Source organism: Syngnathus acus, chromosome 6 (genome assembly GCF_901709675.1).
Source record: "Syngnathus acus chromosome 6, fSynAcu1.2, whole genome shotgun sequence".
NCBI lineage: Eukaryota > Metazoa > Chordata > Actinopteri > Syngnathiformes > Syngnathidae > Syngnathus > Syngnathus acus.
This window is the reverse complement of record NC_051092.1, coordinates 7,473,983-7,489,384: the sequence shown is the minus strand read 5'-3', so window position 1 is coordinate 7,489,384 and position 15,402 is coordinate 7,473,983. Positions and strand designations below refer to the sequence as shown.

The 15,402-nt window shown below is 42.4% G+C and overlaps 1 protein-coding gene across 2 annotated transcripts; it reads left to right on the top strand.

Moving 5' to 3' along the window:
* Positions 1-2,535: 2,535 nt before the first annotated feature.
* LOC119124744 (ras association domain-containing protein 8) lies at positions 2,536-15,289 on the top strand. Of its 2 annotated transcripts, none has more exons than XM_037254997.1 (6): positions 2,536-2,862; positions 8,908-9,104; positions 10,896-11,689; positions 11,934-12,131; positions 12,432-12,576; positions 13,637-15,289. In XM_037254997.1, the coding sequence occupies exons 2-6, from the start codon at positions 9,002-9,004 to the stop codon at positions 13,756-13,758; spliced, it is 1,362 nt and encodes a 453-aa protein (XP_037110892.1). In that variant the 5' UTR covers positions 2,536-2,862; positions 8,908-9,001; the 3' UTR covers positions 13,759-15,289. The 2 variants fall into 2 exon arrangements, with proteins under 2 accessions (XP_037110892.1, XP_037110891.1); XM_037254996.1 differs by having other exon boundaries at positions 8,905-9,104.
* Positions 15,290-15,402: the final 113 nt, after the last annotated feature.

Here is a 15,402-nt window from a genome sequence, read left to right as displayed (position 1 = left end):
AAGACAACTCAAATCACCCACAACACGCTTATTGTGCCACAAATGTGAATCAAACAATTGTCATATTGCATTGCATATTAAGATTGTGTTGCTAACCCGCACATTTAAACTCCAACTCAGCATGCGATTCATGCTAAAAAAAACTAAATGGGACACTTAGTAGAACCAGTTTTAGGGACTGAGTATTGTTGAGTCATTGCTATTTTTTCCCTCTTGTGCACCTTTTGAAGTAAGCAACTGGGCAGAACGGGCAGAACTGTATTTAGTGGCTAGTTTGACAAAAGTTTCCAAAAGTGTCATCTTCTCGATTCAAATCGGGGCATTCTCATTTCGACACGGGATCCGTAGTTATTCAGATTTGCCACTGAGGGGCAGTCGTTTTCTGTTTTAGAAGGTTCTCAAAAGCATCTCTTGTCATTTTCCAATCCTCATCTGCCTTGATAAAAACGAATAATAAGGAATAATAAGGATTTGTTTGAATTACTTTTTAATAGTGTACTCGCAGGCTTTAATATGTTGTGCTGCCGACGTCTGGGTGCCATCCAAAAATTGCTAATAAATACGACAAGGTATGTTGTAACTCGTAAATCTCAAACAAGTTCCACAACATGGTCAACATTGCGTTGTTTATTATGAATAGTATCAATTCTGCATGGCCACCTGGATAAATTTTCAGTGAGTGCAAGGGAATCCCTCAAGGATAGACATTTCCGGACCGTTTCAATGTACAACGAAATGAAGCACGCCAATTTTGACTGCAGTTCCACATTTTATACAACATTCTTCAGCGGGAAAATGTATACAAATATATGTTTTATGGTCCAAAAATAACACCACTGCCAGTCTCAGGACCTGAGGAAGAATCTTCTTTCTGTACAAGAATAAAGTTTAATTGCATATCCACTACAGTAGCTGGCAGTGATCCATCCATTCCATCCATTTTCTATACCGCTTGTCCCTACGGGGGTCGTGGGCGTTCTGGAGTCTATCCCAACAGTCATCGGGCAGTAGGCGGAGGACACCCTGAACTGGTTGCCAGCCAATCGCAGGGCACACAGAAACGAACGACCATCCGCACTCGCACTCTAGGAGCAATTTGGAGTGCTCAATTGGCCTACCAAGCATGTTTTTGGGATGGGGGAGAAACCGGAGTACCTGGAGAAAACTCACGCGGGCACGGGGAGAACATGCAAACTCCACACAGGGAGGGGCGGAGGTGGAATCGAACCCGCATCCTCCTAACTGTGAGGCAGGCGCGCTCACCAGTGCAGCACCGTGCTGGCAGTGATGTTCTTTTTATTTTTTTATTTTTTTATTTAGTTAGTTAGTTAGTTAGTTAGTTAGTTGGTTAGTTAGTTGGTTAGTTAGTTAGTTAGTATTCATTTTAGGGAAATTCTTGCACTTATCTTTTCTGAGACTAAAAATACGTAAACTGATGTATTTTTTTAATGTTTTATTTAATGTTAGGGATACAATGTATATACAGTGGAGCTTCGGTTTTTGAATGTCCCGGTTCTCGAACAAACAAAAAATTTGAGATTTGTTTTGCTTCGGATATTGACGAAATTCGGTTGTCGAACCTCGCGAGATGAGCCGAGAGGACCCGCATGCCAACTGACTCCGTTCGTTATTACGTTCTCGTTACACTGAGGATTGCATCAACTCTAATCATGCCTCCAAAGGAAGCAAGTGGGAGCAGTAAAGCCATCCTAAAACACAAAGACGCTCCTAAAGCAATGCGACACTGAGCGCCCGGCGCGCTGCGGTTGCGCGATCGGACCAAATTAAGCTCCCTGCGCACTGAGGTCCACTTAAATTTTGGAAAGGACATTAGGACTTTAAAAAATATTTTCTAAATTTTAGCGACCGCTGTCACAATAATGCGATCAGCGCGGTGCAGTTGCGCGGGCGGCGGCGCGCAACGGTTGCGCGTTCGGCAGTTGCGCGATCGGACAAAATTAAGCTCCCTGCGCACTGATGTCCACTTAAAATTTGGAAAGTACATCAGGACTTTAAAAATATTTTCGAAATTTCAGCGACGGCTCTGTCACAATAATGCGACCAGCGCGGTGCAGTTGCGCGGTCGGCGACGCGCTACGGTCGCGCGTTCAGCGGTGCGCTGCAGTTGCGCGATTGGACAAAATGCGCAAATGAAAAAAAGCTAAAGAAACGCGGGGGAGGTTGGCTTGGAACGGATGAATTGTTTTCCATTATTTGTAATGGGAAAATATGATTTGGAATTCGAACGATTCACTTCTCGAACCGCCTTCTGGAGCGGATTGTGTTCGAAAACCGAGGCTCCACTGTATTCTTCTTCCTACGGAGGACGTAACTGAAAATAATTGAGAAGCACTGCTTTTTTCCCACACAAGATTTTTGTGGGTATTGTGTCTTAAGGTGGGGTGAGCTGACTTGAAGGTCAGTACGTGTGGATGTTCAGGACACCTTCCCGTGACCAGATGCCCTGGATGCGGGGGTTGTGGCTCGGGGTGGCCTCTCCCTTTAAACGGTCCACAATGCCTTGCGGTGCCCCACTTCCAATACGATGTGTGCGCCTGCAGGAGAGAGGAGACAAGTGTGGGGACTGGGAGCGGAGAAATTTTTTTCTCCCCGCAGTTCACTGGCGTAAGAGCAAAACACTAGCACACTCCGAGTGAACCGACTCAAACTTTGGGACAGGGAGCGCAAACGTCCTTGTCGTTTTTGTCACCGAAACGACTAAACACCACTTTATCGCAAGTTCTTAGGAGGATATAGAGAAGAAGGATACAATTTGCGCTATTTTCGCCTCCACGAATGTTTGATCTGCAAACTTCACTTCGCAAAAGGAGCAGTGCGCCGAGTCCTCTTTGCGCCATAAAGGTAAGAGCAGTGGCGCAAATCACAGTGAAATATTGTCTTTCTCTGTAAAGGCTTCTCCTGGTAGTTTCTCCTGTCTATAACCACCAATAACGAGAGGCTTTGGTGCAACTATTTCAACTTTACTGCACATCGGTCAGCGAATACCGTTACATGGTTGGGATGATTAAAGTGTCCATCTATTTTTCACAAACTATTAGTCTTTGTGTGCTGGGTACTCTAGCTGTTTTATTACTCTCCGTCCATGCTTAGGAAATGAGAATCACATCTGCTCTCATTAAAAGGTCGAGCTGTAATAGTAGAACCAACTTGTGGGAGTCTTTTGGTTTACCCAGTTCATAGTTTTACTTGGGTACAAAAATTTATAACCTTAGCATTTACTCACTTTGGTGCACCTAAGTCACCAGACTATAAGAACCAGAGGACAGTGGCCTGCATTAAAAGTACCCTTCCATAATGATTAATTAGTCTTTTACAGAGAACATGTCAAAATCAGTCTGTTTGGGGGGGGGGGGGGGAATCGTATGCGTTTCAAAAACTGGAATTGGGTTAAGTGGGGTATATTTTGTAGAGGATGCTTTCACACGCGCTACAAATACACTGGCCATTAAGTTTGCCTAGAGTGCTCTTTGGGCAGTTGTAAAGTCGGTGTCTTTAACAACAAATATAGCAGCAACAAAATTAATCAATCAATCAATCTCTCTCTCTCTCTCTCTCTCTCTCTCTCTCTCTCTCTCTCTCTCTCTCTCTCTCTCTCTCTCTCTCTCTCTCTCTCTTTTTCTGCTTTTATCTGATTTCGACCAATTAAATGCAATCTCAAATACACATCGCCACCCAATAAGGCAACAGTATCTAGGGCAGGTGTGTCCAATTCCTGTCTTCGAGAGCCACAATCCTGCATGTTTTAGATGTTTCCCTCCTCCAACACACCGGGTTCAAATGGTCATCTCCTCAGCAAGCTCTGCTGAAGCTCTATAGTGTTCTTGATCATTTGAATCCTGCTTATTTCCAACCCAGGATCTGTCAAAACCAATAAAAGAACAGCAGATTACTGTTTAAAATTAACTCAAAGATATGAGGTGGGGACCTTTAAAGACATGCTGACAAAATTATTCTCAAATTTTATACGGCCTGCTATGAAATAGTTTTAGCTGCAGAAATGTGTAGCGCAAGCTATAGAGTATAAGATTTAAAGCCTGTCCAGAGGCCTCTCGCTGCCCTGCTGCGCCCCTTCTGTCTCTTCAAAGCTGGCCAGCAAACGATACATATGGCACAGAAACAAAAGCAGCATTATTGCCTGGCCAAATGTGCCATCCAGATGTTGGAGTTGCTGCCAGTGTTGACATCTAGGAGGCTGCTTCAGGGCCTAATAGTTTTTATTATCGTCTCGAGAGGCAGAGGGGCATTTAGTTTTTCCCCTCAAAGACCTACATTCAAATATTGGAACAGCACATAGAATCTAGTTCAAATACTGTTAATGATTAAATGAACGATAAAATCATATTTATTGCTCATTTGGCTATAACCACATGCATTTAAAGAGACTACAGTTAACCCTTTTCGAAACTACTTATCCTGTTCAGAGAGCTGAACCTTAACCCAGCTGACTTGAAATGAAAGGCAGACTACACCCTTCACTGGTTGGTAGTAGGTTGCACAGTCTCAACCCATTAGCATTAATATTCACACCGTCACTAAGTGGGAACGTGCAACAAAGTCGGCCGAACATGCCATTACACCAAGAGTGACTATATGTGCAAAACAAAATACACACATTTTGCAATTTTGAGTAACAGCATCATCATTGAAATGCAACATACATGATAACATCAACTCCTTTTCCTTTGGATGCTTGTCTATGGTTTTAGAATAATATATACAGTACTTTATGTATTGCTTCACTATTGTGGTGCAGTAAATGTACACTTTGCTTTATTAGCTCAAGCACTACAAGAAGACTGTGAGGGGCCATTGTTGTTTTGGTTGTGACACACTCGTGCATGCCCAAACGGAATACTTCAAACTCGTGGGCTTCCTCATGTGTTCCATTTTCACAGATAACAATTTTCAGTTTTGAGACGTTACTGTCTCATGAAAGTTTCTACAAGTTTAAAAGAAGAATATATTAGATTTCCACAATGCCACAGGGCTACTAATGTGTGAATCACAGACTTACTCAATTTAACAAAAATAATCTATCTTTATCTTATTATTATTTTTTTATTTTTATTTAATCACGAGGCAACAAACCATCAAAACCATCAAGATCACAGAGAATGTTTTCCCATAGCATCCTTATCTTTAAGTCATGCGCTGTTGCTTTCCCACTGGCTAGGAATGTATACTCGGGATGTTATCAGTGCTGGCTCTTTAAGATCAAGTCCCTGTTTTTGGTTACAGTCTTTGCCATGCGCTCCATTGTTTACTCGTCACAGAGGGCATTCTAAACAAACTGGTGGCATAAATCTTTATAAGAACCGTTCTTATTTTGTTCCCTTTGAGCGCACGCTGAAGTTATTGAAATTCTTAGTATGCAGACATACGCTAATGACGTCCCCAGACTAGTGAACTTAAGTCCTTCAAGTTTCCATCAATATGTGTTGAAGGTTAAAAGCAAAAGGTTTTGTTTAAACGTTTGGCAGTGACATAAGAAACTTCTGTTGGTTGCTTCTAATGGCTAAAATCCAATCAGCTTCCATCACTTGCATACTAGTGACCGCAAAGCATAACCATCCACGTGACCGTACCCTAGTCGGATTTGTCTCGGTTGTAGTTTTTGACCACAGCGTGGATATTGAACTACATCTCGGGTTCTGTTTCTGATTATTAAGTCTAAACCACACTTGCACCACAGGAAGGGCAAATAAAATGAAAGGTTTATCATTTAAACAGGGTTAGAATGTAAGAAACGGTCCATTGTTTAAACGTGTCAGCAGTATGATATACCGGCGTGTGTGAGAAGTTCTTAAACATTCCAATTGACCATATTACCCCCCCTCCCCCAAAGTCAAACAGAAGCAAGACTGTATTTAGCTTTTTTTTTCACGATGGGCATCAGAGTTCTTTTGAGAGGTCAGTATTGGTGCAGCACAGCGATCCTCCTGATCTCCCTCCAGGTTGAGTAAATCGCTGGAAAAAGCCATGCAAGTGTTAAGGTCTTCCACTAAAGTCTCTAGCATTTTTTCCTAAGGTGTGAGTTATTGCACCATGCAAGCCACGATGAAACACCCACACAAGCATATGGTAGGTTGTTTACAGCAGCCGCCAGGAGAAGCCTTTACCCCGGCCAACTCGACCTGGAGGTTAGTCACGGGCACACAGACAGCACACACGTCTGTGCTCTCGTGGCAATTCACCTTGAGTCAACAGCACGTTTGCTCACGAAGGTTTACATGTTTTGCTGCGGCTGATCTTATCGAAGGATTTCAGGCCGTCTTCAGTTTCATGAAATACTTCTCTGCACAAATCAGCGAGTGGGCATCTCCCCAGACTGCGGCTTGGACGAGCCAGAGAAATCAAGCGTGCGGAGGTTAAGATGGCTCTCTGCCATGGAAAGCTCTGCTCCGGTCGTCAGGGTTTCCGTCGTTGGTATTGTTACGAATCTAAGTTGAGTAGTACCTAAGCGTTAATCTAAATCACATCGTTTGGATTTTAGGATGACAGAAATTTAATTAAAACACATTAAACTGTGTTTTGCTGTCTTCCCTAAACTCATCGCATCCACTGGGTCAACATATCTGTATAAATGTGTGTGCGCGTGTTTTCTTCACTCCTTCCCCCACACTTCTAATCCTTGAAGGCTGCTTTGCATCAAAGCCTTAATGAGAAAGGTTTATAAAGCTGTTACTGTGTTTTTTTTGGTTGCCGGCAGGAAACAATATTGCAGTGTGACCCTGAGCTTTGTTTATGCCTCTTTTATTTGGAGTCTAAATTAAAGTGAAAACATTAAAATGATTAAATCCACCCCACAGAACCACCAAATGTTATTTTTTTACACCCAGATAAGGCTCAATGTTGTGCAAGTCATGTGACCTAGAGCTACGTTAAATTAGTTGTTTAAATTGGTAAACATAGATTTCGGCACAGCAGTTACATTTCCTTAATGAACAATAGGGAAATACATTTGTATGTGGATCCACATACTGATTGACAGCAGCAGGCTTGTGATGAGATGCTGACACCTCAAAGGCTGTCTTCATTTTTTTTTTTTTTTAACTTAAGGCTCAAGGAGTAGACAACACCCTCAAGCGCTGTCCCTACTAGTCATGGGAACAAAAGCCGTTCAGCATTGACCCCAAAATATACGGGGCAATGTGAGCTGTGGCTTGTTTGCATGAGATGGAACTTCCCATTCAAAACAAACTATTCTAAACAATGCAAAAGACAATATGAACTCAAATTGTCCCGGGCCATGAGTTCATCGTTGGGGGACACGTTAGGAGCATGTTCATACATCTAGGATAGAGGTCTTTAATTGTTGTTCTCAGATCATCAGGAAGTTCTGCAGATGGATAATGTAACAATCCTGACAGACATATAAAACATGCAGGACACCGGACCCCGAGAACCAGGAATGAAGATCGGTTTTAAACTGTGGGGGGAATACTGGTTCTTGGTGAGAAATATGAACCCATGAACAAATGTAAACATAGTTGAATTAATGAAGAGGTACTGACATGCTCATTTTTTCTAGCCTGTGGAGTAAAAGAATCTCTCTTAGTATTTTCAACTCCTCGTTCCATAGACAAAAGTCATATCGAGCAGAGTAATGCTTTGTATATGAGTCACATTGTTCTTCCATGTTTAAATTGAACAGTGCAAGTACTGTACTCCATTTTGTCTCAATTGCAGTAAGACACAAGAAATTAGCAATTAGTTTCACATAATCAACAATCACAAATTCAGCTACATACAAATGCCTCCAATAGGGATCCTCCTGTTCAATTCTATGTTCTTGTGTGACTTACGTTTACGCCTGTGGCTGAATGACTCGAGAAAAGCGAAGTTCTGTGGTTAGGCCAGGCCAGCAGTTGGGGGGGTGGCGAAGGGGAGGTGAACAAAGGGACCATTTGAGACACCGGTATAGCTTTATGGAGCAATGCCTTTCATTCTCTGCAAGTACAACGTCCTTGAAGGAGAGTCCCTCACGCTAGATGAGTGTTCCATGCGTCACATTATGTTGGAAGCTGACCTTCGTGTAACATAACACATGCTTGAGAATGCTTTTAATTTTATCCAGCGGTTGTTTACTGTCTGTGTTTGTGTCTGGAGCTTGTGGAAAGATTAGTTATACTCAGCGGTAGGTAGTGTAGCCAACAATTGTACTCAAGTAAGACTACTGTTACAGTAGAATAACGACTCAATAAAAGATTTGTTTCAGATCATTAATTAAGAATAAGTATCCAGTGAAAAAAACTACTGAAGTACAGTGTAACTGGTAAGTAAATTCAGGTTTGTTTTATTAATCAGCATAATGAACAGTAGACTTTATCAACAAAGTTACTTTCTGTAAGTAAATGCAAAAAAGTACTAGTGTGTTTTCACTCTCCTTTGGTTATATTTTTTTGCATCATAGCTTGTTTGTGTTCTGATGAGCAGAGGGGCTTAATTAGTCTAGCTCAAGGAACAGTGGCATTAAAAACAAAGGAATTTGTCATTTCCTTGTATTGTGATCCCCCCTGGCTCTACCTTCCTGTTTTGCAAAAAAACATTTTTGTGCTACTTCATTCTCTGTTATGTCACACACAGTTTTCCTTTTCTGACCTCATGGTTTCTTAGTTCTTACAAAAGCAGGATCTGGGCCTGGGGATGTCTATTGGCACTATTTTCCTGCTTCTCAGTAGACACGACGTACCTTTTAAGCGCAAAACAACAGTGTTGCGGCCAGATGGTTTTGGCATGACTAATAAAGGAGACTCAGTATTTTCACAGTGAGCAGCCTAATGATAACGTGAACCAAATAACAACCGTATGAGTTCAACTTGAAGACAACCAATCATTGAGCATATCCTCTTTGTCCCGTTTCCTCTTGTGTTTCCTCCCAAGAAGCAGGAGAAGGGCCACGGCTGCCCTTGCGCTTCTGATGTCTTCAAGAATGCTGGGGCCAACCCATCACAGTAAGCCTTGTCCATTTTGACCCACAATGGAGCTCAAGGTCTGGGTGGATGGAGTTCAAAGGGTCGTGTGTGGGGTTACTGAAGCGACCACCTGCCAGGAAGTGGTGATTGCGCTGGCTCAAGCGATAGGTAAGACAAGCTGTGCATGTTCTCCACATGCTTTGGTGGGGGGTTTTTTCCCCCTCCCTCTTGGTAGTCTAGCTTTTTACCTCTGAAGACTAAATACGCCCAATAAAAAAAAAATGGATCAACTGTGGTGATAAGTGTATTATATAGACCAGGGGTGTCAAACTCATTTTTTTCGCGGCCCGCATTGAAGTCATAGCTTCTTTCGGAGGGCCATTATGACTGTCAACCCAAATAAATGTATGAGCACCTTGTATTATATACAGTAAAAGCTACAAAACAAACTGACAAATAACTCGTTTTCAAATCAGACGAGTAAAAACTGGTCAAATATTTAAAGAAAAAAAAAGAAATTTGCAATTCTAGTAATGACACACGAATTTGATGCACAATTTGTCTTCGCGGGCCACATAAAATGATGTGGCGGGCTGTATCTGGCCCCCGGGCCTTACATTTGACACCTGTGGTATAGACATTGGTCTCCAACTACCGCTAGCATTTTTTTATTTCCACTTACAACTTAAAGTTGATTGAAATAAAATATACTACAAATATCACTTTGTTTATTTTATGTGAGAATAAGTAAAAGCTGTACTGTCTTTGTTAGTTTGTGGTTCTGCTCCACTCTTTTGTAATTCCAAGTGTTAGCCACTCTGTGTGCATGCAATACCACAGCAAGTTGGGAATCCAACCTCTTATCATACTCGCCTCACAGTGAAACTGTATCGGAATGTGATTACAGTGTCCTGTCAGCCTCATATTTAGTTTCTCTACAGACATAATTTACTTTCACTCTACGTTTGTGTAGATAGTGTGATCCCATTTTCAATGTAGCTGACTTCATTATCTATGGATTACTGATTTTGTGTACAAAGAAACTTCCAGGCTCTTCAAAGATTTAGCTCTCCATCACAGCATAGCTGCTTGAAGGTTATGTTTTGTTGTTACTTTGGTGTTCTTGTTTGGTTTTAAGAATTGCAATTATATTCAGTCGGTATCCAGCAGTGCAACTTGCAAATTAACATTTGCATTACGTCAATATAGTCTGTCCAAGCAATTGAGAGAGTAAATTCAAACAGAAACACAGTATGGGGAATACATAAACAGATTTTCCCGAACTTGCACTCTCTGCCCTTGCGTACACGCGTCAAGTAGCTAGCCAAGTGACATAATCACTAGTTGATGTCCACCCCCCCCCCCCCCCCCGACAACACCAATGTTTTAGTAAATTGCTTTTTGCTGAATGACGTGTTGGCACTGGACAGTGGTTAATATTATTTTGTTGCCCAGGGCCAATTCATATGAAATAAATTTTTGTCCTTCAGTATGAAACAAAAGTAAAGGTACAGAAAAGTGTATTGTAAAACACTCATCAACACATTTATCTGTCATCTAATAGGAAAAAAAAAAAATCTCAGTCTATCAGCCTCTACTATCTGCCAACTGTAATTCAGTGGTGGCTTTATTTGCAATTTCTTACTAACACAACCCCCCCTACCCATATGGCTCTGTGAGGAATAGAAGTGCTTGAACAGACTGAATCGACATCACTTCCCACAAATAGAGGGTTGGAGGAGGGAAAGTATGACTCATCCCTTTCTCCCCTGCCAAGCTGACAAAGCAGAGCCCCCTCCTCTGCCTTTTCCTTTTCTTTTAACACAAATGCTTTGTCACGTGGTGTTGAGCACTGCTAATTTTCCAGCCTATATTTTGTCCATGTGCACAGTTACAAATATGAAAGCTCAATTCCATGAAGCAAATCTTTACAGCGGCTCTCTATTGTGTTGCTGGCAGGTCGGACTGGAAGATACACGCTGGTAGAAAAATGGCGGGACACAGAGCGCCATCTAGCCCCTCATGAGAGCCCAGTTGCCTCTCTAAATACGTGGGGTCAATACGCAGGTGATGTTCAGCTGATTTTGCTTCGCACGGGCCCTTCCCTGACTGAACGGCCCCCTTCGGAGGGGCCCCCTCTGAGGGGGCCTGAACGCGGCTTTCATCGACAGAGCCTCCCCCCACTCGCAAAGCTTCACCATCCCAACGATCGCTCCCTCTGTCGCCGTGAGCCTCGGCGCAAGTCTCTCACCTTTACAGGAGCTCCCCGAGGTCTGAGGGAGATACTGAGCGGTGGGCGGGCGAGTGAAGTTGAAGCCAAGAGGAGACTTCACGTAGGAAACGGTGGGACCCACCATCATGCCGGAGGAGCCACTGGGAGCGCATCCCATGGCCTGTGGGCCTGTCGCACGGAGGACCTGGTTCGACTGGTGGGCGTTCAGAGAGAAACGCTGAGCGTGCTGGAAAAGAAACTAGAGGTTTATGAAGCTGAGCTCAAAGCCTGGGCCGAGGTGCGAGCGGGACGAGCTCCGGGCTGCACCGGGGACTCGGGCGGGGGTCTGATGGAGGAGATTTTGAGACTGGAGAAGCATCTGAGGAAGACTGAGGTGGAGATGGAGGAGGAGGAGTTTTGGACCACTGAGCTGCAGATTGAGCTGGAGAGTGAGAGGCAGTTGGAGGAGAGGCTGGAAGAGCTGCATGGTCGTCTGCAGGGCTGCGAAAAGGAGATTGAAGAGAAAATGGCAATGGTGCAGGTGTGTGTTCTTGTCCAATCTCAGTCAACAAAAACATTTTGGTAAAACCACAGTAAGCCTTCTAAACCTGAATATAAACCTTATAAACATGGATACGGTTCACCAAACATTCTGTCAGTCATCAGCTGCCAAGTACTTTAAAACAAATTGGTATCTGTCCCATACTTGGAATCAGTACTCACTCATCCCTCGTAAAGTGAAATATGCTCAAGTATTCTGTTCTATTTGTCTCTTGTCCCATCAGGGTGTCGAAAGTGGTTTGGAGGAGATGCGTCTGCAAAGAGAGCGTCAGGAGACCGAGTGGCTCAACGAGGCGGAGGCTCGAGCTCAGGTGCTCCGACTCAAAGCAGAACTGAAAGCACAAGAGAGACAAGCTGTCCAGATGGAGAGCAGCAGTAGAGCTGTGGACAGGTCACTAGGACAAAGCACCAAAAAACTACAGGTGAGATCAATAGGTGAATTTTATTTTCTCCTTTAGTGTTACATTCCTAACAAAATAAAAATATTCCTCCGTTTATGATGTCGTGGATTGTTATGCAACCACATGCTTGCTCTATGCTTAAGATCTGAGGATAGGGTTCCCCCAACTGGCTCACATGATGCTTTAAATGTAGAGACAGAAAATATCGTCACTCTCAGAGCCCCAAAGCGACTCTGTGATTTTCCTTTTGCACCACAATGAATAAATCTCCCCCCCACCCCCTTTCCCATGTCATTATGATGTCATACTATTTCATGAAAGGACATGCAGCATGAGCTGGAACAGCTAACCAAGGAGCTCAGGCAGGTTAACCTGCAGCAGTTCATCAAGCAAACCGGCACCAAGGTCACAGTGCTGCCAGCTGAACCTGCGGAGGACGAAAGTACAAGCACCAATCGTGTCATAGGTAATATCCGTCCCTGGTTTAATTGGTGGCTATGTATTGACAAATATACTCATCTATGCTCTGTAAAGGATAAAAAAAAAGATCTTCACCTGTATTGAATAATAAGAGCTTTCAGCATTATATAACCTGTCACTGTTAAATGTCAAACAGAGAGCAGACCTTGGGGAAATGGCATGCAATCAGTGATTCAAGGCTCACTTATGTTTGACCTATTTGAATGGGTTTGACCTGAGACATGCATTAGAGTGTAATCATATGCGAGAGTACAAGGTGCCTTAGCCAGAATAGTGCTCCGTAGCACAAATAGTTAGCACTTCTCGTCTCAATGCCGACAGTCAGAAGCGCTGACTTCAAGTTCTTCATTTACCCTCTCTTCCCCTCGCGAGCCTCTTTCACACATGTTCTCGAAGTACTTTAGGACCACAGTACTGTCATCCTCCATAAATGTTGACAAAAACGGATTCAATCATTATCAAATCAAGATTTATTTCCGTTAGCCAACAGTCAGACGTGTGTTAGGAAATTGCATTATCTTTTGGGAAGATGGCTGATAGTTGAAAACATCCATTCATTTCCTACCAATGACGCCGTTGAGGTTCACAGGAAAGCAAGAGGCTGGCCAATGGCTACGCTGCACTAATCACCAGTCAATCATAGGGCTGACACAGCACTTTACCACTTTGGCATTTTTTTTTTTTTTTCTGCCCCATCTCAGTCAGCATGAGAGACCTAACAGAGGTTAAATACAGACAGGCTTTACCAGACTGTGAAGTTTAACACCCAAGACTAAATGCGCACACCTCGTTGTGTTGGAAGCAATTGTCGCTGTTGCACTGACGTCACCACACATTTAATTATTATCTTAATGTCGCGAGTCACAACTGTTAAATCCTGTTAAAATTCTTGCCTTGCTGCAATTGTCTTTACTTAAACCCATGGTAGTAAACTATAGAAAAGAGATGAATGGATTTGAATTGTCGTGAAATTAAAAGGTAGAAAGCATTCTCATCTGCAAAATCATTTCCCCTATTTTGCATTCATTTCCATTTTCCATTTTCAGATTTGGTTCCACTAACCGGCTCCCTGAAGCGTCCCGTGTCCCTGCAACCGTTGTCCGGCCATCTCCGGGTCTTAAAAAGTCCTCTCAGCTCCGGCCTCAACCCAGAGGGCATCTATGTTTGAGGCGCCACCACACTCATGTGCTGCCGGTGACTAGAGCACAATGGTTCATTTCCCCTTGGAGCTTTTTCAATTGGATCACTTTGCACAGGATACCTCAAAAACACAAACCCGTACAGTGTCGTCTAACGAGGCAACCACTTGCGAAGGAACAGTGTAAAAACTTTGCTGGTGAAGGATTTGTTGGCACACAAAGAAGGTCTTGTGTTAAGCATGCACTTTGAAGCATTTCTAACCACCGCCCAGGCCGCCCTGGACATCTTTTAAAACACAACCAAGTAATGTATAGTTTTACTCACTCTAGTAGCGCCTGAAGGCTTTATACTGCTTTCTTGCTGGTACTATAATTCCAAACTGGCCTTTATAGAATGAATGTGAATTGATGAAATTATATCCATTTAGTAGTTATGCAATGAACACATTTATTCCACCTGATGCCAGACTGACTTAAACTATGAAGGATATAAGAAAAACAATTATAATATAGTTGACTGTAACTCCTACTTGTTAAAACTATGCATAAATAGGTTTATTTCTATAAAAGTCTTTCTTTGAAATCTAAAATGTTTTCTTTAGCTAATCAAGTGGCGCATTCCCTCAATGATAAATGCAGTGTCCTTATTCTTGCAGTGATATAGGCTACATGAAATCAAGTCACTTGTTCTCCAAAACTTTTTATTCGTTTGTTCTTGTATGTTTTATGCCTTGTGGCCAAAGATGAACAGCTCTGAGCGCATGATTGTGATGTTTTTATAGCCATATACCGAACATGAAACGCACCAATAGTACAGTGAATCACTTGTGGCATGCTACAGCTCTTTAATGTACAATGTGCGTATGTGTTCATGTTAGATTGTATCTCATCTGCTAACCACAGCAAAGTGCCTTAATGTATTCGCTGGGTAGTAGGTGATGATAATGATGAAAATAAAGCTACGGTGGTAATATTGAAGACATAAGTTTGGTGGTTAGAGTTTGCTGCCCTGATAACATGGCAACAACCAGTAACGTTGTTCTTGTCAATAGTTAATAGGGAATATTTGAGATTGGATAAGTCTGCAAGTGTTCTCCACATTGTTACTGTTATCACCACTTATTTGTTGTAAAATATTCCATATTAATATTCAACCCATTCATAACATTCTTTATGCTTTACTTGGACAATGAATTTTCTTGATGTTTGCAGTCTTAGCATCTGTCACGTTGCACAAATTCCATAAGAAACATGATAGCCAACATATACGTATCTTACATTTATTTTTAAATGACATGCTTGTTTTTAAATTACACTTGTTTTGTATCAACTTATAAATAAGGACGGATTTCTACTTTAAGGAAACCTACTTGTGTGCATTTGTGTGATGAGATGTATGAAGTAGCTGTGATCACTGTTTACAATGCTCTTGAGATTTGCAAGATGTCAACTGTACCCACGTTTGTTTTTTATTCCGCCTTGAAAGAGGTACGGTTGTAACTGTTGATGAGATAATGGCATGACTCAATAAAACCGTCTGACACAAGTTTTAAAAATATATAGCTATACCTTTTTGAGTATTTGTGTTGTGCAAGTGTGTTTCACGAATTGGCCACTAGATGGAGATATTTACTCAAAGGTGAAACCTTTCACGTGAATGACGCGTCTTTGAA